General features: G+C 40.7%; 4 protein-coding genes across 4 annotated transcripts in view; 1 reads left to right on the plus strand and 3 right to left on the minus strand.

Moving 5' to 3' along the window:
• Nucleotides 1-314: 314 nt before the first annotated feature.
• Nucleotides 315-9,289, plus strand: atg4b (autophagy related 4B, cysteine peptidase). Its single transcript, XM_058637944.1, has 13 exons — nt 315-448; nt 1,993-2,094; nt 2,949-3,020; nt 3,109-3,207; nt 4,860-4,961; nt 5,058-5,130; nt 5,571-5,650; nt 6,596-6,792; nt 7,827-7,905; nt 7,995-8,140; nt 8,259-8,315; nt 8,388-8,481; nt 8,580-9,289. The coding sequence occupies exons 1-13, from the start codon at nt 439-441 to the stop codon at nt 8,651-8,653; spliced, it is 1,185 nt and encodes a 394-aa protein (XP_058493927.1). The 5' UTR covers nt 315-438; the 3' UTR covers nt 8,654-9,289.
• dtymk (deoxythymidylate kinase (thymidylate kinase)) lies at nt 9,137-13,665 on the minus strand. The gene is made up of 5 exons (XM_058637945.1): nt 13,432-13,665; nt 13,207-13,315; nt 10,471-10,561; nt 10,199-10,396; nt 9,137-9,814 (listed from the first exon to the last, which is right to left on the minus strand). The coding sequence occupies exons 1-5, from the start codon at nt 13,559-13,561 to the stop codon at nt 9,704-9,706; spliced, it is 639 nt and encodes a 212-aa protein (XP_058493928.1). The 5' UTR covers nt 13,562-13,665; the 3' UTR covers nt 9,137-9,703.
• A 2,292-nt stretch (nt 13,666-15,957) lies between these two features.
• agxta (alanine--glyoxylate and serine--pyruvate aminotransferase a) lies at nt 15,958-21,387 on the minus strand. Its single transcript, XM_058638590.1, has 11 exons — nt 21,152-21,387; nt 20,313-20,505; nt 20,161-20,225; nt 19,943-20,043; nt 19,421-19,491; nt 17,623-17,707; nt 17,452-17,550; nt 17,305-17,374; nt 16,722-16,817; nt 16,501-16,629; nt 15,958-16,391 (listed from the first exon to the last, which is right to left on the minus strand). Exons 1-11 carry the CDS (start codon nt 21,308-21,310, stop codon nt 16,284-16,286), a joined length of 1,176 nt encoding a protein of 391 aa, XP_058494573.1. The 5' UTR covers nt 21,311-21,387; the 3' UTR covers nt 15,958-16,283.
• Nucleotides 21,388-22,054: 667 nt separating this feature from the next.
• zgc:103559 (Allantoinase, mitochondrial) overlaps nt 22,055-27,472 on the minus strand; it is a 7,749-nt gene continuing 2,331 nt past the window's right edge. The window contains exons 4-11 of the mRNA XM_058637492.1: nt 27,254-27,400; nt 27,116-27,161; nt 24,280-24,373; nt 23,988-24,174; nt 23,782-23,920; nt 22,643-22,815; nt 22,533-22,565; nt 22,055-22,459 (exon numbers count right to left, since the gene is read on the minus strand). Coding sequence (XP_058493475.1) covers nt 22,307-22,459; nt 22,533-22,565; nt 22,643-22,815; nt 23,782-23,920; nt 23,988-24,174; nt 24,280-24,373; nt 27,116-27,161; nt 27,254-27,400 — 972 coding nt within the window. The 3' untranslated portion in view covers nt 22,055-22,306. The remainder of the gene's footprint in view (nt 22,460-22,532; nt 22,566-22,642; nt 22,816-23,781; nt 23,921-23,987; nt 24,175-24,279; nt 24,374-27,115; nt 27,162-27,253; nt 27,401-27,472) is intronic.

The following is a 27,472-nucleotide window of genomic DNA, read 5'->3' on the forward strand; positions in this document are numbered from 1 at the left end:
GTTGATGTACAACTTGTTGGGGTCAGCTGGGAAGTGCTGACTCTAGTAAGTAGAATGATGTCAATGTTGGAAGAACATGCAGCTGAGAATGCTGAGTCATGTCCTCACGCCGTGTCCGCCTTTGATCCGCCCTCAGTATATGACACAAATAAATACAAACCTCAAAATAACACAGCATTCCTTTATGAAACAGTCCGTGTATGGTTTTTGACATATGATTGAAAGTGTCCACAGAATAGGGGGACATTTTGTTGACTTTACATTTGTGTACGTGAAATTTGCAACGTGAACAATAGTTTGTCCTTCCTCTCACCGCGTATTGGATGTCGTGGGAAAAGCCCCGCCTCTTTCGGAATTCCTCAGCTGGACTCTCCTCCCATTGGTGGAGAGGGTCGGAGAGCAGAAAACAACAAACAAGATAGGGTGAGGACCGTCGGGATGGATGCAGGTGAGCGAGTCCTCACAGCAATAAAAAGCTGTATTTCTTCTCGAGTTGATCAAACTGGTCAACACATGGACTAGTCACAACACAGAGGGATACAAATATACACCTCTGTCATGGTGGACTTGTATTTTCAGCCAATACAGCGCCTTATTTCTTCATAGCCTCGGTGACGTTAGCCCGCTAAAGTGATGACTAAAGCTAACTGCTAACTGTCGCTAGCCTGCTGGTATTGCTTAATGCAGTGACTTCCTGACGTTGACAGCTCAATGTTCTGTCCTCTAACTTCCTGTTACGTGTCCAACATGAAGTCAGTCTTAGTGACTTGTGCGTCTGTTGCGTCTTTTTTCCCACCTTAACGTGACTAGTGCTAGTTAGTGCTAACGTGGTGCTCCGCCCAAGACCAACACAACCGAGCCGACGCTGTCCTGTCACCGTCACGTGCACACATGCTACGTCTCTGCTGGCTAATGTTGTTAGCTTTGAGAGAGAGACAGAGAGAGAGAGACAGAGAGAGAGAGAGAGAGAGGTTGTCTTTGTGTTGTGTGTCAGGTAACTGTAGTCAACGTTTGACCTGTTAAACCAGGGCAAGAAAACAATAGCATTTGATATTGCTATATAATTGTTCTTCAATAGCTATCAAAATGTCCAGATAGGTCAACAGTGCGATAGATTTAACATATGATTGAGCTTCCATTTTGGTGATACAGCAGTTTAAGTGCCTGTTACCTGTAACTATTACACTTGTAAACACAATCGTCAGAGTTTATTAGAATAAAGTTTATTATTAGTATAAGTTTAGTTTACGACACAATGTATAATTCAGTTCACTTGGGCACAGCTAGAGAATAAATAAGAGTTGAAATACAAATATTCCAATGTCACAATAAAATATTTACAAAATGTAAAGTAAAATATAAATATAAGAACATGCACTCCTCAAAAAGAATGGGAATATCAAAAAACAACACGAGTATTAGAATTTGTGCATTTTGCAAATGTGCAGAATTGATTTTTTTTTATGTATGTGCTATCTACAGAAAGTGCCCATTAAGTGCAGTTGTAGTGGTTTATCCAACATTTTATTACACTTTAATGTTTGATGCATCCATAATTTTGCATTTTCCCGCTTTGCCACTTCTTCTTGTTTAGTCATGCACCAACAACCAGGCCATGTTCACTTAAAAAGTCACCCTAACTTTGTGGAGCTTGATTTAAAGGTGTGTCCCTTTTCTGCATGAAAAACACATCAATATGAAAGGTGAACCTTTATTTTATCCCACAGGAAGAATCCTCCACTTGCTGCCTTGCATTTGAAATGAGACCTTGGTTAACCTAAAGATGCATGGGTTTGAAATGCTCGCTAGTGTTTTTGTAGGTGTATATATAGAACATCGTTACTGGAAATGCCTGCACTTCTTCTCGAGCAACTAATGGATACCACATCTTTACTACCAGACAAATAGCTTCACTTAAATCAGCTGGATCACATTGCTACTGATCATTTACCACAAGCCCACAGCTGACAAACAGCATGTCTTGTTTTGCAGCTACCTTGACGTATGACACACTTCGCTTTGGAGAGTTTGAAGATTTTCCTGAGACCTCGGAGCCAGTGTGGATCCTAGGCAAAGAATACAATGCACTCGCAGGTAGGACTGGGAGTTCATGTGTATATGAGACCGAGAAGAGTCAAAGTATCGTTTGGGATTTTTAAAGTGAGGCTGTGTGAGGTATTTATAAGTCGTGTTTCCATTGAGTGAACAGTTCAGTTTGGTACAGTACGGTATTTATTTTTTTGCTTTTCCATTAGGAATAGTAGCAACATAACCATATTTTGGCACCCTTGCTTAGGGGTACCAGAGTAAAATGGTACAGGAAGGTCAGTAAACTGATTGGGTGACCCAGGGCTTTATGATTCTAAACCATACTGAACTGTACCATGATGGGAACACATCAATACTGTGATCCAGATCCCAGAGCACAAGCTTTCATTTGTAACACTAGTCACAAGTAGTCAACTCGTTCAACCTCTTTGTTTGAAGATGTTAACTCTGTTACTCTGAGCAAGGATTTCTTGGAGGCGTCCATCTTGTTTTTGTGATCTGTGAACCACTGTGGAAACATCGTTTCCATTTCTAACTAACATGGGAACTAGAGAGCACCAGCTGGGACTACAATGCATTATTATACATAGTGTATTACACAGTATGTGCTCTGTGCGTACAGTGTACCAAGTACAAGCTGGGCACGAGCTTCCTATTTGAAAAGTCTGTCTTACAGCATGTAAAACCATCAACATACTACTTCTGATTTCATTTTCTACACCTCCAGCTGCCTCTCAACACAGGGAGTGCACCTGTCAGCAGTCACCTGTTTGTAATTCATTCATCATCATCATCACTTCACAAATCCAGAACTATCCCTTTCAAGTTGTCATGTAATTATCATGTGAGCACATGTTGTCTTTATCATTGTAAGAAGGTCGTTTCTGCTCCTTGTGCAGAGAAAGACCAGATTTTATCAGACGTCACTTCACGACTGTGGTTCACATACAGAAAAAACTTCCCTCCGATTGGTAAGTGAAAACCACTTGTGTGTGTTGTTGCTGAGCTCCACTCACTTCTTGTTATGTGTTATGTGTTAATGAAGGATGTGTGTTCCAGGTGGAACAGGACCAACATCAGACACAGGATGGGGTTGCATGTTACGATGTGGACAGATGATCCTTGGTGAAGCCTTGTTGTGTCGACATTTAGGAAGAGGTAAGAGCGCTTCAAGCTACAGCCTCTCTCGGCAGCCTCTCGGCTTACGCAGCAGGCAGATAATATTGCTTCAAATAAAATGGGAATGTGGATCCAAAGCCCCATAGAAACTTTTTTCCTCTTCCGAGGAATCAGTAATCGCGGTGTGGCTTGAAGTCCTAAATATTCAGAAGCCACCAAAGCGTCCCTAAGTCTGTTCATTTCACTTTGTTGAAAATAAACCTTCAGAAGATCATTCCAGTACCGGAGATGTGTCTACGCTAGGAAACACTGCTGCTAAAACCTTTAATGCAATGTCAGCAGCCATGGTAAAATCACAGCTGATTCTGATTAAGTGTTGTTAGTGTCCAAGTTTGTGTCCCAAGTAGGGCCGAGCGATATGGCCAAAAATAAAATCCCCAATTGTTTTATACCAGATCCGATCCTTTTTTTTTTTTTATAACTACTAAATACAAAATAATTATTATATTTATTAAAAATATTTGTTCAGTACGTCCTCCATGACTGGAGCACAGACTCTGGACTGAAGTACAGCGGCAGTGTGATGCTTAAATATTGATATTTTAGACATTTCCCTGGTAATTGTCAGAGATTAACCCACGTTTTTAGGATTGTTTAGTCTTTTTTAACTGATTTACAGTTCGGCAGTGTTCAGCTTGATCCTTGTGTCTCCGGAGGTCTCCGGAGCACAGACTCAGTCTGATACAGTCACATACAGAGGCAGTTTATGCGGCTCGCCGCTCACCGGTCCCAGCGGTGGCCATCAGCGGTGCTGTCCCTAAGTGTTTTTAACTGATTTACAGTTGGGCAGTGTTCGGCTTGATCCTTGTGTCGGACGCCTCTTCCTGTGACGCCACTCTCGCTGCCATGTTGATATTGTCAGAGAACTAGTGGAGGGAGGGGGAGAGGAATGGAGCGAGGGAACAGGAGCTGAGCGAGTGAGCGCTGTAAAAAGGACAAATCAGAAAAATCGATTTTCATTTTTTTTTACATCGTCCAAACAAATAAATCTGATTTCGATTTAAAATCGATTAATCGCCCAGCCCTAGTCCCAAGTATCGGTTGATATAGTTGTATACTTAAAACCGGGATATATCACCGACTTCTTTTAATTCATTATTGTAACCGACTGATTGACAGCACAGAATAATTATGCCACACGTGAACAGGAAGTTGGACCTGAGTTACTTTGGCATTCTATAGTCTATTACTGTGAAATTTAAATATTACAGATAAGGAACAAAGTGCAAGGCAGCAATAATTAGGCATTCATTTATCAGTTAATTAAAGCAGCTGCAGCTCACATCTGATTCTAGGTACGCTCTTCTACATTTAAAGGGCTTACCAGCGTTACTACATCATGACCCTTCACAGTCGTGCTTATCACAGGAGCAAGAGTAATGTGAATGGAAGTTACTGTAACTGGCCAAAGAAGAAGCTGACCGCAGTAAAACAAACGCAGGTCCTCCGAATCTGGTCTTTTATTTTTTAGGGGCATTTTAAGTTAGACTGATAGACTTTGCTGTAGTGTAATATTAGTGCAAGCATCAGTCGTGTGACTCCTGTGGTGATGTCACTAACTGCTCCTCCGCAGTAATCGGACAGTATGAAAACAGGGCTTGTTTTTTCATGACTGTACTTTTTGTTCTCAGACTGGAGATGGGCCATAGACCAGAAACAAAGAGAAGACTACATCAGTATTCTCAACGCCTTCATTGACAAAAAAGACAGCTATTATTCCATCCATCAAATCGGTACTGACAGTCAGCCTTTCAGTTCTGTTCAGAGCACACTCGCTCTGCGCTGAAACTCTTGGCTGAGTGCTTGTTTGTCCTCTCTGAACTCTGCAGCTCAAATGGGAGTTGGAGAGGGAAAGCCCATAGGTCAGTGGTATGGACCAAACACAGTGGCTCAGGTTCTAAAGTAAGTACTATGAAGAAGATTTAACTTTTTTTCATCAACTTCTGCCGTGCATCTGTTTGCAAGTATTAGAGAAAAATAATGAGAAATGTTCTTCAAAGATCTTGTTTTAGCTTCATTTAAATCCACAGATGGGACGTCACAGTGACAACATGGCTGCCAACAGGGACACCAGGAGAAACACAATTTAGCCACCTCAAGGCTCACTGATTCAAATCTATTTCTTCCTAATTGGACAACCAGCAAAGTCTGTCCCTATGAGTTCAAATCATTGTTTTTTTTTCCTGTGGACTTTGGTGCAGTCGAGTGAGCCATTTGTAAAACTTTCCTTCCATTAAACAGTGAGATAAAGCCTCATGTACCAGTATCTGCTTGTCCTGGTGTCCCTGCTGGGATCCATTTCAGTGTCTTTTAAATGTGTCATTGTGTTGTATTGCTCCTAGGAAGCTGGCAGTGTTTGATACATGGAGCAGATTAGTTGTACACGTGGCAATGGACAACACTGTGGTCATCGAGGAGATCAGTGAGTTGTAATTTGCTGTTGTATGTCACATTTCGCACGATCAACACAGTGAGAGATTATCTGAGTGGATTGTGTTTACAGCAGCAGGATACTGTTCTAAATGCAGGACACCCGTCCATAGTTATATCCAAAACTTATTCTGTCGTGGGCTCACTCTGACATTATCTGAAATTTGAATTAGGGAGCCAGCAGAAGACGTTCCAGTGGATGTTTGGAGCAGCTATTTCAGACAATTGTGCTTTCACATCTGGAACATCACAGGAAAATGCCCCCCTGAAAGCAGCTTATGTGGCCGTATATAAAAAGTGGACGTAGTCTTCTGATTGCAATACAGACATCCATTTTGAAGACTCAAGATTTGCTGGTCCTGTGGTTTTGCCAGTTTTCTAAACATACAGTCACATAGTGGACAGTATGAGCTGTCAATCACAATTTTTACATGGTAACATCATTTAAGAAATTGACATCACATCCTATTGAATGCTAAAACTAGTTGAGCCCATAACTCATTAGGAAAATGTTAAGATTAGTAATAAATCATGTGAGAATTCATTTCATTTTCCCATAGACTTACATTCAAGCGTGAAACGTCCATTTTGCAATCATTGGAGTCGCCCCCTGGTGGCTACTTCCTCGTCTTCACATAGCTGGAAGGCTATGTCCATTTTTTATACTGTTATATACTATTTTATATATGCAGTACATATTACGTATATTCAATGTTCAATGAATTGACTGGTATTTACTATCCAAACGTCAAAGCGAGTTTGAAGCCTGTCAAGCAACATGTTGGACAGTTCTACTCTTACATTATTATTTATAAATAGATACAGCCTATGGTTTAACTGCATAACTTCATACTTATGTGGTTCAGTGTATTTTGTGTAACATAATCTGTGTTGTTGTTCAGCAGAATGGTCAGTGTTGTCGTTTGTGTGACTGCAGAGCGCCTCTGTATGCCGTGGCTGGACGCTGCAGGAGCCTGTGCAGAAGCAGCGGGAGTCTCAGAACTGAATGGCTGCCTGGAGGGAGCGTGTGCTCTGGCTGAGGAGGAGACGGCTCTGTGGAGACCTCTGGTCCTGCTCATCCCCCTCAGGCTGGGCCTGAGTGACATCAATGAGGCATACATCGAAACACTCAAGGTGTGAATGTTCATACTTTCATACCTACACAATTGTTCTTCGTTCTTCATACACACACACACACACACACACACACACACACACACACACACACACACACACACACACACACACACACACACACACACACACACACACACACACACACACACACACACATACATAATTGTTCTTCATTCATACACACACACACACATTTGTCCTTGTGAAATGCACATACCCCCGTCAGAATGAAAGGTTGATCATATTTGCAAAATACAAGCTTAGCTGTTAGCTCCACCTGACACTCATCCATCCCTGCAGGGGGGGAGGGGTCTGGAGAACCCCCCCCCCCCCCACACACACACAGGGAGAACATGCAACTCCATGCAGAAAGGCCCTTGTTCTGACCGGGTTGTGGACCCGGGTCTTCTTGTTGCTCCACCCGACATTGTTCAAACTGGATTTTTGGAAAAAGTGACAGCCCTCAAAATGTGAACGTTTAACTGTGAGGAGCTCCCCCTACAGTTTCAGAACACCGCCGTAAACATCCATCGTCCACCATTTTATCCTCGCTGTGGTAAAAACTCACCAGTGACGCTCCCCCTCCTGGTCATGTGTATTTCTCTTCAACAAAGCCAGTGAACACAAGCTGTGGGTCCATGTCTGTGCCGCGTTTTTCATGCTTCTGTGCTTTTCCCAAAAAAAAGAGAAACGTTCCCCTCTTTACTTGCGTGGGGCCCCTCGCTTGGTCAGAAAGTCATTACCTCTTCGTCGCCTCCTCCCACAACGGTTTTCTCTGCTTCTTCTCGCGGGTCTATGCCATGGTCAACGTCTGAAATGACACTATCGCTGCCTTGATCTTATAGCTGGTGCCATGAAGCAATATTATGTTTCTTTCTCCTGATTCTGAAGACTCTCCCCACAACATCACAATGATTGTGAAGCTGTTCATTTAGATTAAAGTCCTGAATAGTTCTGCTTAAAAAAGCTTTTGTAAGCATTTATATAGCTCTGATTAAAAGTGTATTTCTTGTTTGTTTGTCTCTTCACAGCAATGCTTCATGCTGCCACAGTCTCTGGGTGTGATCGGAGGGAAACCCAACAGTGCCCATTACTTCATCGGTTACGTGGGTACGTCTGTGAACCTGCTCTATGTGATGCGTTCACTTTGACCTCATCCATCTCCCACTGTACTGTTCTCTGCTCGTGTTCTTCATCAGGAGAGGAACTCATCTACTTGGACCCACACACCACACAGCTCGCAGTGGAGCCGTGTGACGACGGTCAGGTCCCCGACGACACGTACCACTGTCAGCATCCACCATGTCGCATGCACATCTGTGAGCTGGACCCGTCCATCGCAGCGGTAGGAACAGCAGGGAGACCTCTTTTTTTTTTAATCTCTCACAGTAAAAGCCCGCTGTAGATGATGATGATGATGATGAATGTGAGACAGCTGATTGTGTCTTCTGGTGTCTGGCCAGGGTTTCTTCTGCAAAACAGAGGACGAGTTTGACGACTGGTGTATGCGCATAAGAAGGGTATGTCTGTGTGTGAACACTGCTCTTCTGTTTGCTTGAATAAAGCATAAATGATATGTACTCTTCCTCCAGCTGTCCTGCAAAAAAGGGGGTCTCCCCATGTTTGAACTGGTAGACAGTCAGCCATCTCACATGGTCAGCATCGACACCCTAAACCTTACTCCTGGTAAATATTCTGCATGTTTTCATTTTACACATTGAAAACGATGTCGTTAAATACTTAAAAACCCTGAAGTTTGTTTTTTGTTCACCCCGTCTTCACAGACTTCTCAGACTCGGACCGGTTGGAGCGATTCTTTGACTCGGAAGACGAAGAGTTTGAGATTCTTTCCCTGTGAGGAAAAAACGAACAATGATTTACTGTTGACGACAGTAGGCGAGAGATTCTCTGTCTCTTCTCTGTATCAGAAGGAAAAGCCGGAGGGGGAGAACAATCTCTGGAGTCCTCTTCAGCTTGTCCAGCTCCAGCGGCATAGTCAGTGTGTGTGTGCGAGTGCGTCACACAGCGTTGTTCTCTGATCAACTTCCCGATTACTCTCTGTATCCAACGTCGAGACCGTCCTGACGTAGCAGGAGCTCAGGATAAAATCTGTATGCACATCTTTACATGTATGTGTTTGCATTATGAGTCTTAACACTTCAAATGTTTATTCTGGGCTGATTATGGTGCCTTTCCCAGACTCCATAAGTCAAAATATTGCCATAACAGTTTTATGTTGTATAGAACATGATGGATCATGACGCCCATGGCTTCCGCGATTTGTCACTAATGACTGTAACAGCCTGTAATGAAACCAAAATAAGTCAAGCCTTCACACAACTTGTGTTAATTATTCCATGCCAAGTTTGAACATATACACTTGTTCATTTAAAGATTATTTATTTAATCTACACAATATATAGACAGGTGAAGCAATGATAGACATGTAAAAGGATTAAAAATCGAAAAAAATAAAATCCCAACCACTCACTCACTCACTCATCTTCTGCCGCTTTATCCTCATAAACCACATGAAGGTTGATGATCCCATCTGACATGGGGCAAATGGCGGGGTAAAGCCTACAGGGACATGGACACAACCAACCATCCACTCTAACATTCACACCTACAGGCAATTTATCCCCAGATCTGCATGTTTTTGGTAAACAGATCTTGGAAAATTGCGTATTTTTCTTTATCGTAGCAAAAACACTTTCTGCTTTCAGTCAAGTTGTGACCGATAAAGTGATTAATTACAGCAGATAATGTACAAAAATACAATTCAATACGAAAACTTTTGGTGTAGTTGAATGTAATGCTCCAATTGCCCCATAGGATCACATCATAGCTATTGCTGCTGGTCAAACCGGACTCACACAGGTTGAAAAATCCCCCCCCGCGACAACGTTCACTTCCATAGCTCTCCCAGTGGCAGGTTCTGGGCCGTGTCGACTGTATTCAGGCTGTGGGAGGTGATGTCTTTGTTCACGTCTTCAATGCTCTGAGAAGCATCAATTACCTACAACAGAAACATTTGATTTTATTTAAAGCTGCTGTCAGTGAGTTCACCTTTTGACTAACTTCACATATTTTGCAACATTTGCATCCGTTAATCGGTTAAATTCATTGGCCAACGGTTGGGTACCAAAAAACCTGGAAAATAACTGCTGTTCCTGCTTTTTATATACGTGATACAGTCTGTGCTAAGTGAAGTATTTACTGGTATACCGAGTACCGTGTTCGCTTTGGCCTCAGCTGAGCGCTTGCAGGTTTATTTGTGCTACTCGTGGAAGTTAACACAAATAATGCAGCAATGATCCATTGACACAAGCGCCACATTTCAAAACACATACGACTTGCGTATATCAGCTGTAATGTGCTGAAGAAGACATGGATCTCCTACCTGCCAGTTAACGGAAGGATCCTTCATCAGATGTTCAAATTTCTGTTGCACCGCTCTTTGGAAAACACTGGTCTCGTATCGCTCTTCTCCGAACTGGCCTCTGAGCGCAGCGTCAGTGGGACTGAGCTGTAGAAACATCACCAGGTCGGGCTCTGGCAGTCCTACGTCAGGTTTCATGCACCAGTCCAGAGAGAAACCCTGGAGAAGACGGGACGCGTCTAGCTCTTTGTTTTAGCTCATGTATTAATACAGTCTGAACGGATGAGACTCACCGGCTTAGCACTGGTGAAAGCAACTCCAGAGAAGGCGTATCTATCCACAACCAGAGTGATGCCCTGCTCCAGCTTCTTCTTCATCACAGGTCTGTGGGTCAGAAGAATTTGAATATGCAGTCAGTGTAAACAAAATTGAACACATATGGTCAATTCATCTGCAGGAACATGGACTATGTTCAGTGTGCTGGAGCAGCATGAGAGCCCAACAATGTGGCCTGTTTTAGATTTACCTGGGGAGATCATTTTTAATCTATAATTTGGTTGAGCTATATCAAGGCCAGGAGACAATTGAGACGAGTCAATTCTGTCTCCATCACAAAGTTCAAATGTGTCTTGTGGCTTTGGTTTTTAATCATTTATAAAATTAATTGTCCACTGTTTTGAGTGGGTTTTGTTTTTTTTAAATCAGAACAATCTTGCTCATTTTTCAGCTTCTTAAATGTGAATCTTTTGTGGTTTCTTTGCTCCACGTAACGTAACAAAGAAATCATTCAAACTGAAAAGCTATGAACACAGCGATTTTCTCTGTGGACTTTGGTCTGGGACAAGAAATGATTTGCAAAATGTAGTTTACAGTTAGGAAAGTGCTGTGACAATCAGTGACAATCTCAGCAAATGTATTACGATATCACAAATAAATGCTGGCAGATGTTTTAGATTACGGTGAATCATTTAAGTGACTAAAATCATTTAAAAATGTATCCAGGTTGCCTGTAATGATTTATGAAATCCAGCAGATGTCGCTATTCAGCGATACATAGATGAATGTGCCACACTCAACAATCACGTCACCTACCTATAACTATTTTGACGTCACAGCGTCCACCACGACAGACAGACAGACAGACAGACAGACAGACGACTTTATTAATCCCTTTGGGAGGTTCCCTCGGGGAAATTAACAGCTCAAGCATCCACACACAGCACTGTTAAAATTAGAGTCACACTTTACAGGGGGAATAAAATATAGAATAGAATAAAATAAGATAAGAATAAAAATATAAAAATAAAAATGAAAGTGACCCATGCTATATATATATATATATATATGTATGTATACCTACATACACACAACACATATATACATACATACATATACACACAGGTACACACACACACCTACAGTTACCCCGTAATGCCCAGGGTTTTATTGCACGTTATTATGTTATTGTTGTGGTTATTGCACATTTCAGTAAATTGTGATTATGGACAGATGTTTGTTTAGTTCGTACTGTTTGTTTTGTTTGCCCTCCTCCCCCCCAGTGAGGAGTTGTACAGTTTGATGGCCCGGGGGACAAACGAGTCCCCCAGCCTGTTGGTCCTGTACTTTGGGAGGAGCAGCCTGTTGCTGAGGCTTCTGTGGCTCCTCTGGCTCCTCTGGCTGCTGATGACAGTGTGCAGAGGGTGGCTGGCATTGTCCAGGATGCTCAGCAGTTTGTCCACAGTTTTTCTCTCTGCCACTGTCACCAGAGGGTCCAGCCTCATTCCTACCACAGAGCCGGCCCGCCTGATGAGTTTTTCCAGTCTGTGGAAGTCTGCCTTAGTTGTGCTCCCGCCCCAGCACACCACGGCGTAGGAGAGAACACTGGCAACCACAGACTGGTAGAACATCCACAGGAGCTTCTTGCAGATGTTAAAGGATCGTAGCCTCCTCAGGAAGTACAACCTGCTCTGGGCCTTCTTGTACAGATGCCTTGAGTTGCTTGTCCAGTCCAGCTTGTTGTCCAGCCACAGCCCAAGATATTTGTAGGTCTGAACGACCTCCACCTCCTCTGCTCCTATTAGAACTGGTCTCCAACTGGGTCTGTCCCTCCTGAAGTCGATGACCAGTTCCTTGGTCTTTGAGGTGTTGAGCTGCAGGTTATTGATGTGGCACCAGACAACAAAGTTCCTCACCAGGCTCCTATATTCCTCTTCCTCTTCCTCTTCATTGTCTCTGATACACACCATGATGGCCGTGTCGTCTGCGAACTTCTGGATGTGACACGTTTCAGAGTTGTAGCAGAAGTCCGCAGTGAAGAGGATGGGAGACAGTGCTGGGAGACAGCACCTCTCATGGTGCTGTCTCTCAGCACGACCCTCATGTGGAGGATAAAGCAGGGAAAGATGGATGTTGTAGAACAATATCTGTTAGTCAGAGAGTTATGGTTGAAACACTTGTGTTTCACAGTAAATCCTTTTTACACACAGTACAGTTTGAGTTGAAACTGTAGACGTGTTTGTAGACGTGCTTTAACACTTGTTAACACTTGTTAACACTTGTTAACATTGTTATTCATTGCTATTGCTAACAATGACTCTCAGTGACACAGTCGTCACTCCCAGCTCCGACTTCCAATGTAAATGGAACACAGCACACATTACATTACATTACATTACATTACATGTCATTGAACAATGGAATTGACTACAATCAGCCAGTGGAGTCGAACTTGCGACCATGATGTGTTTCGCACACAGGGTACCGGCATTAACCACTGAGCCACTGCACACGTGTCAGGAGTTCAACACAAGATGGCTTCCTGTCACAATGTTTGTTTAGGTTGCTAGTGTCGCATGATGTGTGTGTGTGTGTGTGTGTGTGTGTGTGTGTGTGTGTGTGAGGTCAGTCACTACTGAGACACTAGTGTCTACACTTTCATGTTTTTTCATGTGTTTTTCATGTTTTTTTCATGTTTTTTTCATGTTTTTTTCATGTTTTTTTTCATGTCTTTTGCTTGTGTAATAACTCACGCGAGCTCCCAGCGGTTGGCAGAGAAGAGCAGGTGAACAGTGTGGTCCTCCAGCTCACTCTTCTTCTCCAGGTAAGCGCTGATCAGCTGACCGATAGTCGTGGTCCTGTCTGCAGCACAGTTACGTCACAGCTCGTTAAGTCAACATTACACTGTGGTGAGGTAATATTCTAATTGAAATATAACGTTTAACTAGACAAAGCGACCCACGACGTCACGTGTTTACCGGGGAAGCGCATCATCTCGGCGGGTCGCCCGCTCTGCTGCAGCGCGTGAACCAGCTTCTTACACTGCGTGGTTTTCCCGGCTCTGTCCACTCCCTCCAGGACAATGAGCGCTCCTCTCTTCGCCGCCATTACAGTGTCTTTGTGCGTGAAAACAACAACAGAAAACACGACTTACCCGCCTTTTTCCCTTTTACTGAAACAACTACAACACGGAAGTATGGCGACGCACTTCCGTTTCCGGCATTCTTCTTTTCGGAGGTTTTATGACGGATGGTGCATTACCGCCACCATCTGGTGTGGAGTGTGGATCGAAATGTTAGTCCAACTGAACTATTACTTAAAAGTAAAAATATTAATAATAATAATTCTATTTATATCTTTATATACAGATATACACACACTACAAAACACAAACAAACAACAACCTATATGATAATGATAGGACACACACACACATCAACTGTGGTTGTAAGAAACTGCAGTAATATCTTGTAACACTCACTGCGGTTCTTCTGCGATACTTCTACCAACTCCAGTTCATCATCAATGTCTCTCAGCTTTCTAATCATCACTTCACTCTCCCTTTGTGTTATGACATGATGAATGGATTCCTCCTGCCCACAGTGATCACATGTGTCTGTATTGTGTTTATTGATGAGAAATAATCTGTTGTCTAATCCTGTCTGACCAAATCTGATCCTCCATATTATATTTTTTCTTTCCGTGCGCCTAGCCACTCCCACTTTTCTTTGGATACTGTAAAACCATCTTCCTTTCATCTCCTCCTCCCATTGTTTTTGCCATCTCTCCTTTTTGTTTAATGGTGCTGTTTATTTCTGTTTTGCTTCATTGTTTTAGATGTAAATCTATATTATTATGTTGTGTTGCTGCTTTTGTCACCTTGTGTGTTATTCCGTTCCCTTTAACCCCTGTAATGTGCGCTGGTATCCATAAACATATTACTGTGAGTCCCATTCTATATATTCTATATAATTCTATATAATGTTTGTTGTATTTCTATAATGAGGTCTTGTCTGCTTTCAGAATGGCTGCACTGTAAACGCATGAGTGATGAACAGAGGATTGTTTTCAGTGGTTCAGTGGTTCAGTTCTCCTGTGTACACACATACTTTATCACTTATTCGTTTCTGTTTTTTTATTTGAAGTTCTGGTATGAAGACGCCTATGTTTCAATAACCTGAAATGGAGCAGTACATTTAAACAGTTGCCCCTGTACAAAAGAAAAAAGCAGCTATGGCTGTTGATATTTGCACAGTTTTAATGGTGTGACTTGTTATCTTGCGTTTACTGTTTATTTTTTTACTTTTCCCCTAAATTTAAGAGAATAAAGTTGTGAGAATAAAGTCTTAATTTATGAGATTTAAGTCTTAAATTTACGAGAATAAAGTCATACATTTATGAGATTAAAGTCGTAAATTTACGAGAATCAAGTCGTAATATTCTAACCTGTTGTTTTAGAAGAGGAGAACAAGAAAACGCAGATTAGGAGGAAATCGCTGCTTTTTGTTGTTGTTTTCTCTTAGTTTCTCACATGAATCCATATACTGTACTATACGGTGTTGGGCTCTCTGCATGTGCACTGCCGGCGTCGGAGACGCTGTGATCGCCGGACCTCGACTCAGTCGACCAGTTCCAACTATTTTCTCCGCCACAAAAGCAGCGATCACGATACTTATGACAATGTGATGCTGATGTGCCAAAAGTATCTCCTTGTTTGTGAAACCTATACTCCACAGCACTCATTTTAACATCTCTCCTCTTCTAAAACAACAGGTTAGAATATTACGACTTTATTCTTGTAAATTTACGACTTTATTCTTGTAAATTTACGACTTTATTCTTGTAAATTTATGACTTTATTCTTGTAAATGTACGACTTTATTCTTGTAAATTTACGACTTTATTCTCGTAAATGTACGACTTTATTCTCGTAAATTTACGACTTTATTCTCATACATTTTGGGGTGAAGTGATAATAATGATAATTTGTGTGTGTGTGCATTACACCATTAGCATGTATAATCTGTACTGTAAAACAGATTCAATGTATTTGTTGTAATGTAATAATGTAACTGCACTGCATCATATGCTTCAAAACTACAGCAGAACAATTTCTGCATAACATTTAGATAGAAATAGCTTTAATCTGAATCTAGCATAACATATTCTTTGGAGAGGATCTGTGTCGCAACATTGTCCTCTACTGGGGTCCCTCAGGGTTGTGTCCTGGGCCCTCTCCTCTTCTCTCTGTACACCAACTCTCTTGGTTCTGTTATTCACTCTCATGGTTTTTGTGTCCAAAACACATGTAGCAGAGTGGATCTCTGCTGTCTCTCACTGGATGTCTGACCATCACTTGAAACTCAATCTTAGTCGCACTTTATAGTTTGTCTTACTTGAAGCTCTTACTTACTTCTAGCTCTTGTTTGCACCCAAATGTTGAAATGCACTTATTGTGAGTCGCTTTGGATAAAAGCGTCTGCTAAATGACATGTAACGTAATGGAATGGAATTCTTTATTTCAAATTGTCAATATTCAACTTGCAAATGCAATAACAATGGCAGCAAAATAAACCGGTGTCTGTGACAAATATGCATTCACATTGATAAGATTAGCAATACATTTCATATACTGTAAGCAAAGATTTTGTGCGTCTGTGGTCAGGCCATCACCACATGCTTGGTAAACAGATAACGCGACATCACCATGCTCCTGATATGAAACCGCACACCCAAGGATGGATCAGGGCAGTGTTTCCCAGTCCTGGTCCCCTGCATGTTTTAGATGTTGCCTCACTCCAAACATCCATGCAAATCCAACTTTTAAAGTTTAAAGTTTGTTCTCATGGCAGTTTTTCAAAGCATCTTTGAGAGCTGCCAGCACCATGTCCACTTTAGCCTTGGTGCTGTTACATCCCATCAGTCCCACACGCAACACCTGAAGAAAAGGAAAAAACAATGAAACATGTAGACTTTATACTTTATACTTCATTTAAACAACTTCTCGGTGCAAATTAAAATACGTGTAAAGACAGAAATTCTCTTACCAGACCGACTGACGGTCCAAGGCCTCCAGAAATTTCTAAATTGTGTGTTTTCATGATGTAGCGTGTAATCTCCTTCCAGTCATATCCATGAGGAGCAACAATAGTGGTCACCGTGGGCAACCTGGCTTTCTGTAACAAACATCAGATCAAGTCAAGTCATGTTTATAGGCAACACAATATGAGGACAAAGTTTTAATATTGTTTGGAAACTCAAAACTCACTTTTTCTTTGACAAAAAGTTTGAGTCCCATGTTTTCTAGTTCGGCGTGGAAATATTCAGCCACTTTGTGATGTCTCTCCCAAGACTCCTCCAGACCCTGAACCAAAGGTTTTATTTCATTTTAAAAAACGCAGTAATGTGTCAATGACAGATGTTGAAAGTTGTTACATGATTCCTGTAAGTGTGTGTGTGTGTGTGTGTGTTTTCCCTGTCCTTTTTAAAGCAGGACTTTGTAAGTCTGGTTGCTTTTTCACCTTTTTCTCTACAGAGATTCATCTACAGTTTGGGAGAACATGTGAAACGTCTAAAATAACACGACTGCCTTGATCTTATAGCCGGTACCCGACTAGGGGGTATGTGTGCAGACCCAAGACTTTGCGAGCCTCCTGATTCTGTGGTGGCCCTGATCTTGCGGATCTTGCAAGGTTGGTTTTCTGACAGTAGAGGGAGTGGAGACAGAGCCCAATCTCCCCCACAACATGTTTATTTAACCTTCACAATGACTCTGAAGCTGTTAAATGAGGGTCAAAATCCTGCACACTCTTCTACATGACGACAAAACTCCTCATTAAAACATGTCCCACCTCTTCAGTAAGGACAACCAGGCTCTCTCTCAGAGAATAAAAAGCAGTAACTGGACCTGTGTGGTGATATCTGCAGAAAGAAAATCACAATAAGTGCAAAAAGAAAAAGAATGATGCTGGGAGATGAAACCATGATTATGGTCTTACACTCTGGACGGTTTGCCGTCACATCCCCAATAGTTTGCAAGACAATTCAAGTCCAAGGAGAACGACACGGGCTTCGTCTTCCGGTTGAATATTTTCTGACTGGTGGACAAATTCAGTCTTAAAAACACATTCAATCATAATCAGTAGAAGTTGCAGTGGAACAGTTCGCACCATGCTCTCTCACTGAAGGAGATGGGTGCTGTACCTGGCGGCGCGTTCAGAACCTTCTGAGAACCAGTGTACAGGACGTCTATCTCTGAAACCCAAAGAACATCATGTGTTTTTACATGGTTTAAGGAGAATAGAGTGATTTAAGGAGAATAGAGTGATTTAAGGAGAATATAGTGAAGTTTGTCACATCATGTGTTTTTATATGATTTAAGGAGAATATAGTGATTTAAGGAGAATATAGTGAAGTTTGTCACATCATGTGTTTTTACATGATTTAAGGAGAATATAGTGATTTAAGGAGAATATAGTGATTTAAGGAGAATATAGTGAAGTTTGTCACATCATGTGTTTTTACATGATTTAAGGAGAATATAGTGATTTAAGGAGAATATAGTGATTTAAGGAGAATATAGTGAAGTTTGTCACATCATGTGTTTTTATATGATTTAAGGAGAATATAGTGATTTAAGGAGAATATAGTGAAGTTTGTCACATCATGTGTTTTTATATGATTTAAGGAGAATATAGTGATTTAAGGAGAATATAGTGAAGTTTGTCACATCATGTGTTTTTACATGATTTAAGGAGAATATAGTGATTTAAGGAGAATATAGTGATTTAAGGAGAATATAGTGAAGTTTGTCACATCATGTGTTTTTATATGATTTAAGGAGAATATAGTGATTTAAGGAGAATATAGTGATTTAAGGAGAATATAGTGAAGTTTGTCACATCATGTGTTTTTACATGATTTAAGGAGAATATAGTGATTTAAGGAGAATATAGTGAAGTTTGTCACATCATGTGTTTTTATATGATTTAAGGAGAATATAGTGATTTAAGGAGAATATAGTGATTTAAGGAGAATATAGTGAAGTTTGTCACATCATGTGTTTTTACATGATTTAAGGAGAATATAGTGATTTAAGGAGAATATAGTGATTTAAGGAGAATATAGTGAAGTTTGTCACATCATGTGTTTTTACATGATTTAAGGAGAATAGAGTGATTTAAGGAGAATATAGTGAAGTTTGTCACATCATGTGTTTTTACATGGTTTAAGGAGAATATAGTGATTTAAGGATAATACAGTGATTTAAGGAGAATATAGTGAAGTTTGTCACATCATGTGTTTTTATATGATTTAAGGAGAATATAGTGATTTAAGGAGAATATAGTGATTTAAGGAGAATATAGTGAAGTTTGTCACATCATGTGTTTTTATATGATTTAAGGAGAATATAGTGATTTAAGGAGAATATAGTGATTTAAGGAGAATATAGTGATTTAAGGAGAATATAGTGAAGTTTGTCACATCATGTGTTTTTATATGATTTAAGGAGAATATAGTGATTTAAGGAGAATATAGTGATTTAAGGAGAATATAGTGATTTAAGGAGAATATAGTGAAGTTTGTCACATCATGTGTTTTTATATGATTTAAGGAGAATATAGTGATTTAAGGAGAATATAGTGAAGTTTGTCACATCATGTGTTTTTACATGATTTAAGGAGAATATAGTGATTTAAGGAGAATATAGTGATTTAAGGAGAATATAGTGATTTAAGGAGAATATAGTGAAGTTTGTCACATCATGTGTTTTTATATGGTTTAAGGAGAATATAGGGATTTAAGGAGAATATAGTGATTTAAGGAGAATATAGTGAAGTTTGTCACATCATGTGTTTTTATATGGTTTAAGGAGAATATAGGGATTTAAGGAGAATAGAGTGATTTAAGGAGAATATAGTGATTTAAGGAGAATATAGTGAAGTTAGTCACGCTTTAACTCTTCACCTTGCTGGTCCATGTGGAGTGGGGCTCCACCAACTGACGCGACAGAGTCGACGAGGAACAGGCAGTTATACCTGTAAACACCAATCATAAATATTCATTCAATAACATTTGATTATTGATCAAATATCCTTCATTCTGTGAACGTCTCTAAATGCGGTATTTAATCTTTTAAAGGGCATTTCATATTTTCATAATTAAACAGATCTGCGATAATATATTGATTATGAAATTAGACATTTTTACTGTAAAGTTTCAGAGAAATTTCAAATGAAACTTGGACATGTAATAAAAGCAAAGTTTTCCGTGAGTTCAGCAGAAGACTGACGACGCCTATGACCACTAGCATATTGTAGCAATAATACTCAAGCGCACACACAGTTGCACTGAAATCATATTTGGCAATGGCAATGGAAGGGGGGCCCCCTAATCAAACACCCATTCGGGCCTCATAAAGGCTTGGGCCGGCCCTGCTCTGGTTCCAGATGTGACGATGACACGTGAGATGAGCGCGTGGAGTCTTACTTATGACACAGCTGTCCGATGCCAGCTAAAGGATGTAAGACGCCTGTAGACGATTCTCCGTGTGCGAGGAAGAACACGACAGGTCTGTGTTTCACTAAAGCCTGTGACGACGACAACAACAACAACAACAACAACAACAACAACACTGTGACCTCTCACTCTGACACTGATGGAAATCACTCATCATCATCGTCACTCATGCTGCATGAAAGTGAAACCTGCTCAATTTCTGCGTTAGTGAGGAAGCCACCAGGGGGCGCCACAACGGTGTTTACTCTGGCACCTGTTGGGTTGACACACATGGATTTCTATGCTGATTGTTTTTGTTTTTCTTTTGAAATAATAATAACGTGAAGTGATTTTAACATACCTATCCTCTGGGCCATGTCTGCTGCTCGTTCTCCCCAGATACCGTTGACCTCGGTCAGCACGCTCTCCCCGGCCTCCACAGCGTTGAAGATGGCACACTCCATGGCAGCGTGTCCGGTGCCGCTCACCGCTAAAGTCACAGGGTTGTGGGTCTGAAACATGTACTGGATTCCATGTTTGATGTCGTTCATGATCTACAAAAGAAAAAAACAAAGCAAGGCAAGGCAGTTCATTCATTCATTCATTCATTCATTCATGTTGTACCACTTTATCCTCCACATGAGGGTCGTCCCAAGTCATAAACAAACTAAACACCTACTCAAATTCTTATTCTTACTCACAGAGTAGCAGAGTTATTGTATCAGTATTAAAATGATTATTATATTATTATTACATACATATGGAATAAGATGATATATATATATATATATTTATGTATATATATATGATATAATTTACAGAATAATTATATGTATATATGTATATATGAATAAATAATAAAATAATACATTTCACTTTTAAAGCCTGGGTTACACAGTGTTGTACAAAAAAAAAGGCGGAAATGAAATATTAATAAATGCAGCATTTTCTGTGTTTGCTTATTTTCCCCTTGGCTCATTCAAGTCATATTTTATTGGCTGATCATGTGAATCTTCAAACGCCAAATAACTAAATGTGTGAGTGTAGTTGCTTTAAAATTTGCTCTGCAATGTAATAGTTGTTTAAATCCCAGTAGATGGTGAAAAGGTTAAAAGGTCAGGTCAATGTGGAACCACAACAACAACAAAGACAGACTCTGTGTCTCTGTGAACCAGGTTTAATCATGTTTCCTCATGTTACCTCAAAAATCTCTGGATGCATGTGTCCAATCACAGGTTTGGCTCCAGCCTCCAGGACACGAGGAGGGACGTTAGAAGGTCCAGGTCCAAACATGTGGCGATGAGGAACCATCAGTGGTTTCTGCAGACACGCTGGTGCAGGAACGTAGAGAGAAGACATGTCTCCAACAGTGAGAATAACACAGGAGTGAGTGAGTGAGTGTGTGTGTGTGTGTGAGCGACACAGAGCTTAAAAGCCTGGACTGAACAGCCCCCCCCCCCCCCCCCCCCCCCTCTGTGTGACCAGTGACCAGTCAGACCCTCGGGTCAGTGACTAGATGTTCTTCTTGTGTCAACACTCACAGATAAGAAGCTGCTGTGATGTTAATTATTGACCCTCCAGGTTTAGACATTACACTGCTCAGTGGGCCTGTGAGCGCCACCATGCTGGAGAAACTGTGAAACTGTGGTGGAAGTAAAATTATACAACAATATAATGTGAAGAGTAATTTGAGGTTTCACTATGTTTTCATAGATTTAAACGAGGAATTTTTCATTTAAATTCATTTGGATCATTGGAAACTCGTTTGGAGTGATTTTCTGTTATTTTGCCTTTTTAATTGTGAACATGTTCTGTTTTCTCTGCTCGTCTGTGACACTAAACCAAATATCAACAGACCCTTTTCTGACCTGTGGGCAAGAAGAAAGGAATTGGTCTTGTAACCGGAGGGTTGTCAGTTCAAATCCAAGGTCAGGTCAAAGGCTGGGGTGTCTCTGCACAAGGCATCCACTCCCCTGTTGCTCCCGGGGGGCAGATTAGTGTTACCCACTGCTCCTGTTCTCCTGTATGTGCTCCTGTGTGTGTTCACTACTATGAGCAAAAAAAAGAACTCGTTCTAAATGTCAAAATAAACCGATGAGTCACTAAATCAAACATCATGTTTAATAGTGTTGACAGAAGTGTGTCACACTCATCATCACATTCACCAACTAGACTTCAGAAGAAATCGTCCTCTCTCCCACTGCTGGGTCACAGATGGGACACATACGTCCTGGTCCTGGTCTAACAGGTAGTGGACCCCTGCTCTACATCCATATAGAGCCATATCAAGCATTTAAACCCAGATTTGAGGTGAAGCATTTCAACGTGTCTTTAATGGTACATGAAAACCATTCATCATTGTTCTTCATCTTGAGTCTTCCTCGGTTGCACGAGGAGATGTTTCCCCAGAGGTGTGGAGCAGAAGCAGCCGTCTCTGTACACAAGTCGTCCTCTGAGAACGGTGGCGCGCACAGATCCTCGCAGCCTCATGCCAAGATACGGCGTTATCTGCACAAACACCATCACAGCATCAGGGACTTGTCGTCCATTCACAGTCAACACTAGAGATGATGATACTCACCTTGTTTTTATGATGTATGTCGGCTTCTGAAATCTGTGAAGTGCACAAGGAAGATGAGACCAAGCGGATTCAGGCTTTGGTGATTGTAAATGTCAAGGACTTGTTCTAACCTCAAACTCTCTCTCTGGATCCCACACAACCAGGTCAGCATCATAGCCGGGGCTGAGGCTGCCCTTCTGCTGGTCCAGGCCGCACAGCCGAGCGGTTTCCTGGCTCAGGAGTCTCACCACATCTGACGGCTGGAAGCCTCTCTTACTGGCTGAACTCCAGAACAGAGGTAACCCTGGTGGGATGACATACATTAAATAGGTCAAAGTTCATGGTTTTTTTAGTTGTATGAGGAAGTGACACATTTGTGTGGCTTTGTAATAATTTCATTCCAATTCATTCTAATTTCAAAGCCCATAGAGAAGATCAGTGATTTTCTATCGCTTTTCTTCACACTCTTCACACTCTGTTGTTATAAATGCATCTTTCAGGTTGACCTCACTGCAGCTCCTCTGAGCCAGGACGCGAAAAACAAGAGAGTTTAATAACAAGATAAAGTCAACATATTCTTAAGGGTTATAATTACGTTAAGTATCACTTTAAACACATTAGATAATAAGTCTGTGATTGAAATATTTGACCTCCCTGTGTCACTGGTGGTCAAACAGATTATTAACACATAATCCACCCTGAAATGTTTTTAAAAATATGTTCATTTATGTTAATCCTGTAATCTTTCACAGACGTGTCTTATTTTGCATGGTTTTTTTTTCAGTGTCACTTTCATCTGTGCAGCAGAGAGGATTTGTCATGAAGTCATGGCTCACGCTGCTGCACCAAAGTCCACAGAGGAAATGTGAGATTTAAGCCACAGCTCTACTGATGCCTCATTTTGTAAGTTGATGTTAATTGTGTTTAATGTGATCAAATATTTTGAAATGCCAAATTCACAAAAGAACACATTTGAACGCACAATTACAGGCAGCAGTGGATCAACACCTCCTGTTTGCCGTGGTGTCAAATCGATGGTTTTCTCTCTTTGGTTTACGAGAGTGAGTGTCACAGAATAAAAAAAAAAGTCTGTTTTAGCACAAAATAAAGCAGCAATGTTCTTAATATAACATAGACTTAAGAAGCAGGTGTAGATTTGAGCTTTGGTTAAATAGCTGAAAGCACGCCTCCACGTCTTGTGCTGCTTCACAGTGGAGTTTGTGTCTCCAGTTTAACTTTGTATCACTTTGTGAGCTGTGACTCCTTTTACCAAACTGCAGTGAAGAGATTCCTCCCCAGGCCTGAGTGAAGTCTCCACTCTGCATGTTCTTCAGATCGGGCGTGCAGGGAGAGTGATCGGACACCACCATGTCGATGTGGCCGTCTCTCAGTGCTGACCACAGCAGCTCCTGATGGGACAGACCATCATGAGTGAGTGAAGAATTAAACGTGTGAAGTCATTATCGCTCATTATACCCTGTTCTCAGCTCCTCTGATGGGGGGGCAGCACTTGAAGTGTGTGGCTCCTGCAGGAATGTCCTCGGCACTCAGGCTCAGGTAGTGGTGGGTCGTCTCCACGGTCAGCGGGGCTCCGGCCTGTCGGGCCCTCTGGATCAGAGTCAGTGGCTTCGCGGATGATAGGTGAACTATGTGGCAGCGGACCCTGCGGCACACAAAGGTTTGTGACTGTGGCGTCGCTGACTAACTAACTAACTAACCCTACATGACATCATCTGGTCTGTTCTGTATCACTGTTTTTGATTATTACTGGTACTGCAGGCAGAGATCTGTCACCGTGCGAATAGCCTCCATCTCCATGACGTCAGGCCTGGACTGAAGGAAGGTCGAGTACTGACGAGGGTCTAACGTGGAAAAGGTTTGAAACACAAAACTAATTCAGTACATTTGACTTTTTCATATTCTAATAGAAGACACAGCTTTTACAATCACAAAGTATTGAGAGGGAAATTCAGTTCATTATACTGTAGCTTCTCGAGATAGAAATATAGAGAACACACAGAGCTGGTTCTACAATCTCTGGGGGCCCGAGGCAAAGAGAGACATTAGGGGCCCTCGACGAACATGTATTGACTTCAGAGATCTGATATCGAGCACAGACTCTTGACTCTCTACAGCACATGAGTGTGGGCCCCATAGTTGACTGGTGTCATTACTGAGGGGCCGTGGCAGTTCCTCTCAACCGGGGCCTTAGTTTGCCTTCCCTGTTGCTACTGAATATACATTATACTAAAGAGGAATGCAACAATACAAGTCATATGTATCTGCATTATACTACCAAAACTAGATTTACTTGGCTTCATTTTATGTTATTTTACCAGGTTTATGTAAGTTTATGTAGGTTTATGTAGGTTATGTAGATTTATGTAGGTTTATGTAGGTTATGTAGGTTTATGTAGGTTATGTAGATTTATGTAGGTTCATGTAGGTTATGTAGATTTATGTAGGTTTATGTAGGTTATGTAGGTTTATGTAGGTTATGTAGATTTATGTAGGTTATGTAGGTTCATGTAGGTTATGTAGGTTATGTAGGTTTATGTAGGTTATGAAGGTTATGTAGGTTTATGTAGGTTATGTAGGTTCATGTAGGTTATGTAGGTTTATGTAGGTTATGTAGGTTATGTAGGTTTATGTAGGTTATGTAGGTTTATGTAGGTTTATGTAGGTTATGTAGGTTTATGTCGATTTATGTAGATTTATGTAGGTTATGTAGGTTTATGTAGGTTTATGTAGATTTGTGTAGGTTTATGTAGTTTATGTAGGTTTATGTAGGTTATGTAGGTTCATGTATAGGTTTATGTAGGTTTATGTAGGTTATGTAGGTTTATGTAGGTTATGTAGGTTATCTAGGTTTATGTAGGTTTATGTAGGTTATGTAGGTTTATGTAGGTTTATGTATAGGTTTATGTAGGTTATGTAGGTTTATGTAGGTTATGTAGGTTATCTAGGTTTATGTAGGTTATGTAGGTTTATGTAGGTTTATGTAGGTTATGTAGGTTTATGTAGGTTTATGTAGGTTATGTAGGTTTATGTAGGTTATTTAGGTTATTTAGGTTATGTAGGTTATGTAGGTTATGTAGGTTTATGTAGGTTATGTAGGTTATGTAGGTTTATGTAGGTTATGTAGGTTTATGTAGGTTATGTAGGTTTATGTAGGTTCATGTAGGTTTATGTAGGTTATGTAGGTTATCTAGGTTTATGTAGGTTTATGTAGGTTATGTAGGTTTATGTATAGGTTTATGTAGGTTATGTAGGTTTATGTAGGTTATGTAGGTTATCTAGGTTTATGTAGGTTATGTAGGTTTATGTAGGTTTATGTAGGTTATGTAGGTTTATGTAGGTTTATGTAGGTTATGTAGGTTTATGTAGGTTATTTAGGTTATTTAGGTTATGTAGGTTATGTAGGTTATCTAGGTTTATGTAGGTTATGTAGGTTATGTAGGTTTATGTAGGTTATGTAGGTTATGTAGGTTTATGTAGGTTATGTAGGTTCATGTAGGTTTATGTAGGTTATGTAGGTTATGTAGGTTTATGTATAGGTTTATGTAGGTTTATGTAGGTTATGTAGGTTATGTAGGTTATCTAGGTTCATGTAGTTTCATGTAGGTTTATGTAGGTTCATGTAGGTTCATGTAGGTCTATGTAGGTTTATGTAGTTTCATGTAGGTTCATGTAGGTTTATGTAGGTTTATGTAGGTTCATGTAGGTTCATGTAGTTTATGTAGGTTTATGTAGGTTCATGTAGGTTCATGTAGGGTTATGTAGGTTCATGTAGGTTCATGTAGGTTTATGTAGGTTCATGTAGGTTCATGTAGGTTTATGTAGGGTTATGTAGGTTTATGTAGGTTCATGTAGGTTCATGTAGGTCTATGTAGGTTTATGTAGTTTCATGTAGGTTTATGTAGGTTCATGTAGGTTATGTAGGTTTATGTAGGTTCTTTTACCAACATTTACAAAAGTCAAATCACAGACAGTAAATCTCAGCAGTTTTTATCACCTTCCCTGTGAACAATGAAAACTCCTTATTTAAAATAAAAAGAAGGTTGAAATATAAGTAAGTTTGACCTTCATCGTATCTTCATCACACAAAACTACTGAGTAGTAAATGTAAAGTATTGGTTTAAAAGAACGTCCACTCACAGTAGTTTGTGTATTAAAACTTCCTGAGTCAGAGACAAAAACCCACATTAAGCTAACAACAGTCGCCTGGTGATAATGTGGACGTTGTCTTTATCACCAACTTGTTACGAAGAATGTGCAGAATAAAACGTTCATAGTGTTAATAATTATTGCTCCTTCTTTGATTCTAACATATGCTAATAGTTATTTTACGGACAGTTATTTTTGTGTACTACTCCATCTCATGGGAATGTTGTAATAATGATCATCAGTACATCACTAAAGCATCTGTCTGTCTCTCTCTGTCCATCAGACAGAACAACTGGTACAAAGCCATGTGTAGTTTAACAGAAAGCCCTTTGTAAAATGCTTTGTTCTATAATTAGTAAAGATCATCATCATTATTATTATTATTGTTGTTGTTATGACTGCACTAACACATGTACAGTATGTAAAGTCATTCTTACCTGCAGTTTCCTCTGGTTTTGGTTCAACATCCAACTCTGCGTGGAACTAGAAGAAGCAAAATATCCTAATTTCATTGATGTAAAGTTAATATAAGTGTGATGGGTGGGGAGTTACCAGTTACACAGGTGGGGAGTTACCAGCAGGACACTTCCTGTCCCCTGCAGCTGCTTCATGGCTGCGTGTAGATCACTGTCAGTCACGTGTGGAAACTCCTCCACTCCGCTGTGGATGAGGAAACATTTGAAGCCCGCCACGCCAGCCTGGATCATGGGCCGCAGCTCAAGCTACAAGGACATGTTGTTTTCATGTCACCCACACTGGACTGAATTAGTACATTTTAGTCTAAGCTGTTCCGT

This window comes from Solea solea, chromosome 9 (assembly GCF_958295425.1).
Source record: "Solea solea chromosome 9, fSolSol10.1, whole genome shotgun sequence".
NCBI classification, from domain to species: domain Eukaryota; kingdom Metazoa; phylum Chordata; class Actinopteri; order Pleuronectiformes; family Soleidae; genus Solea; species Solea solea.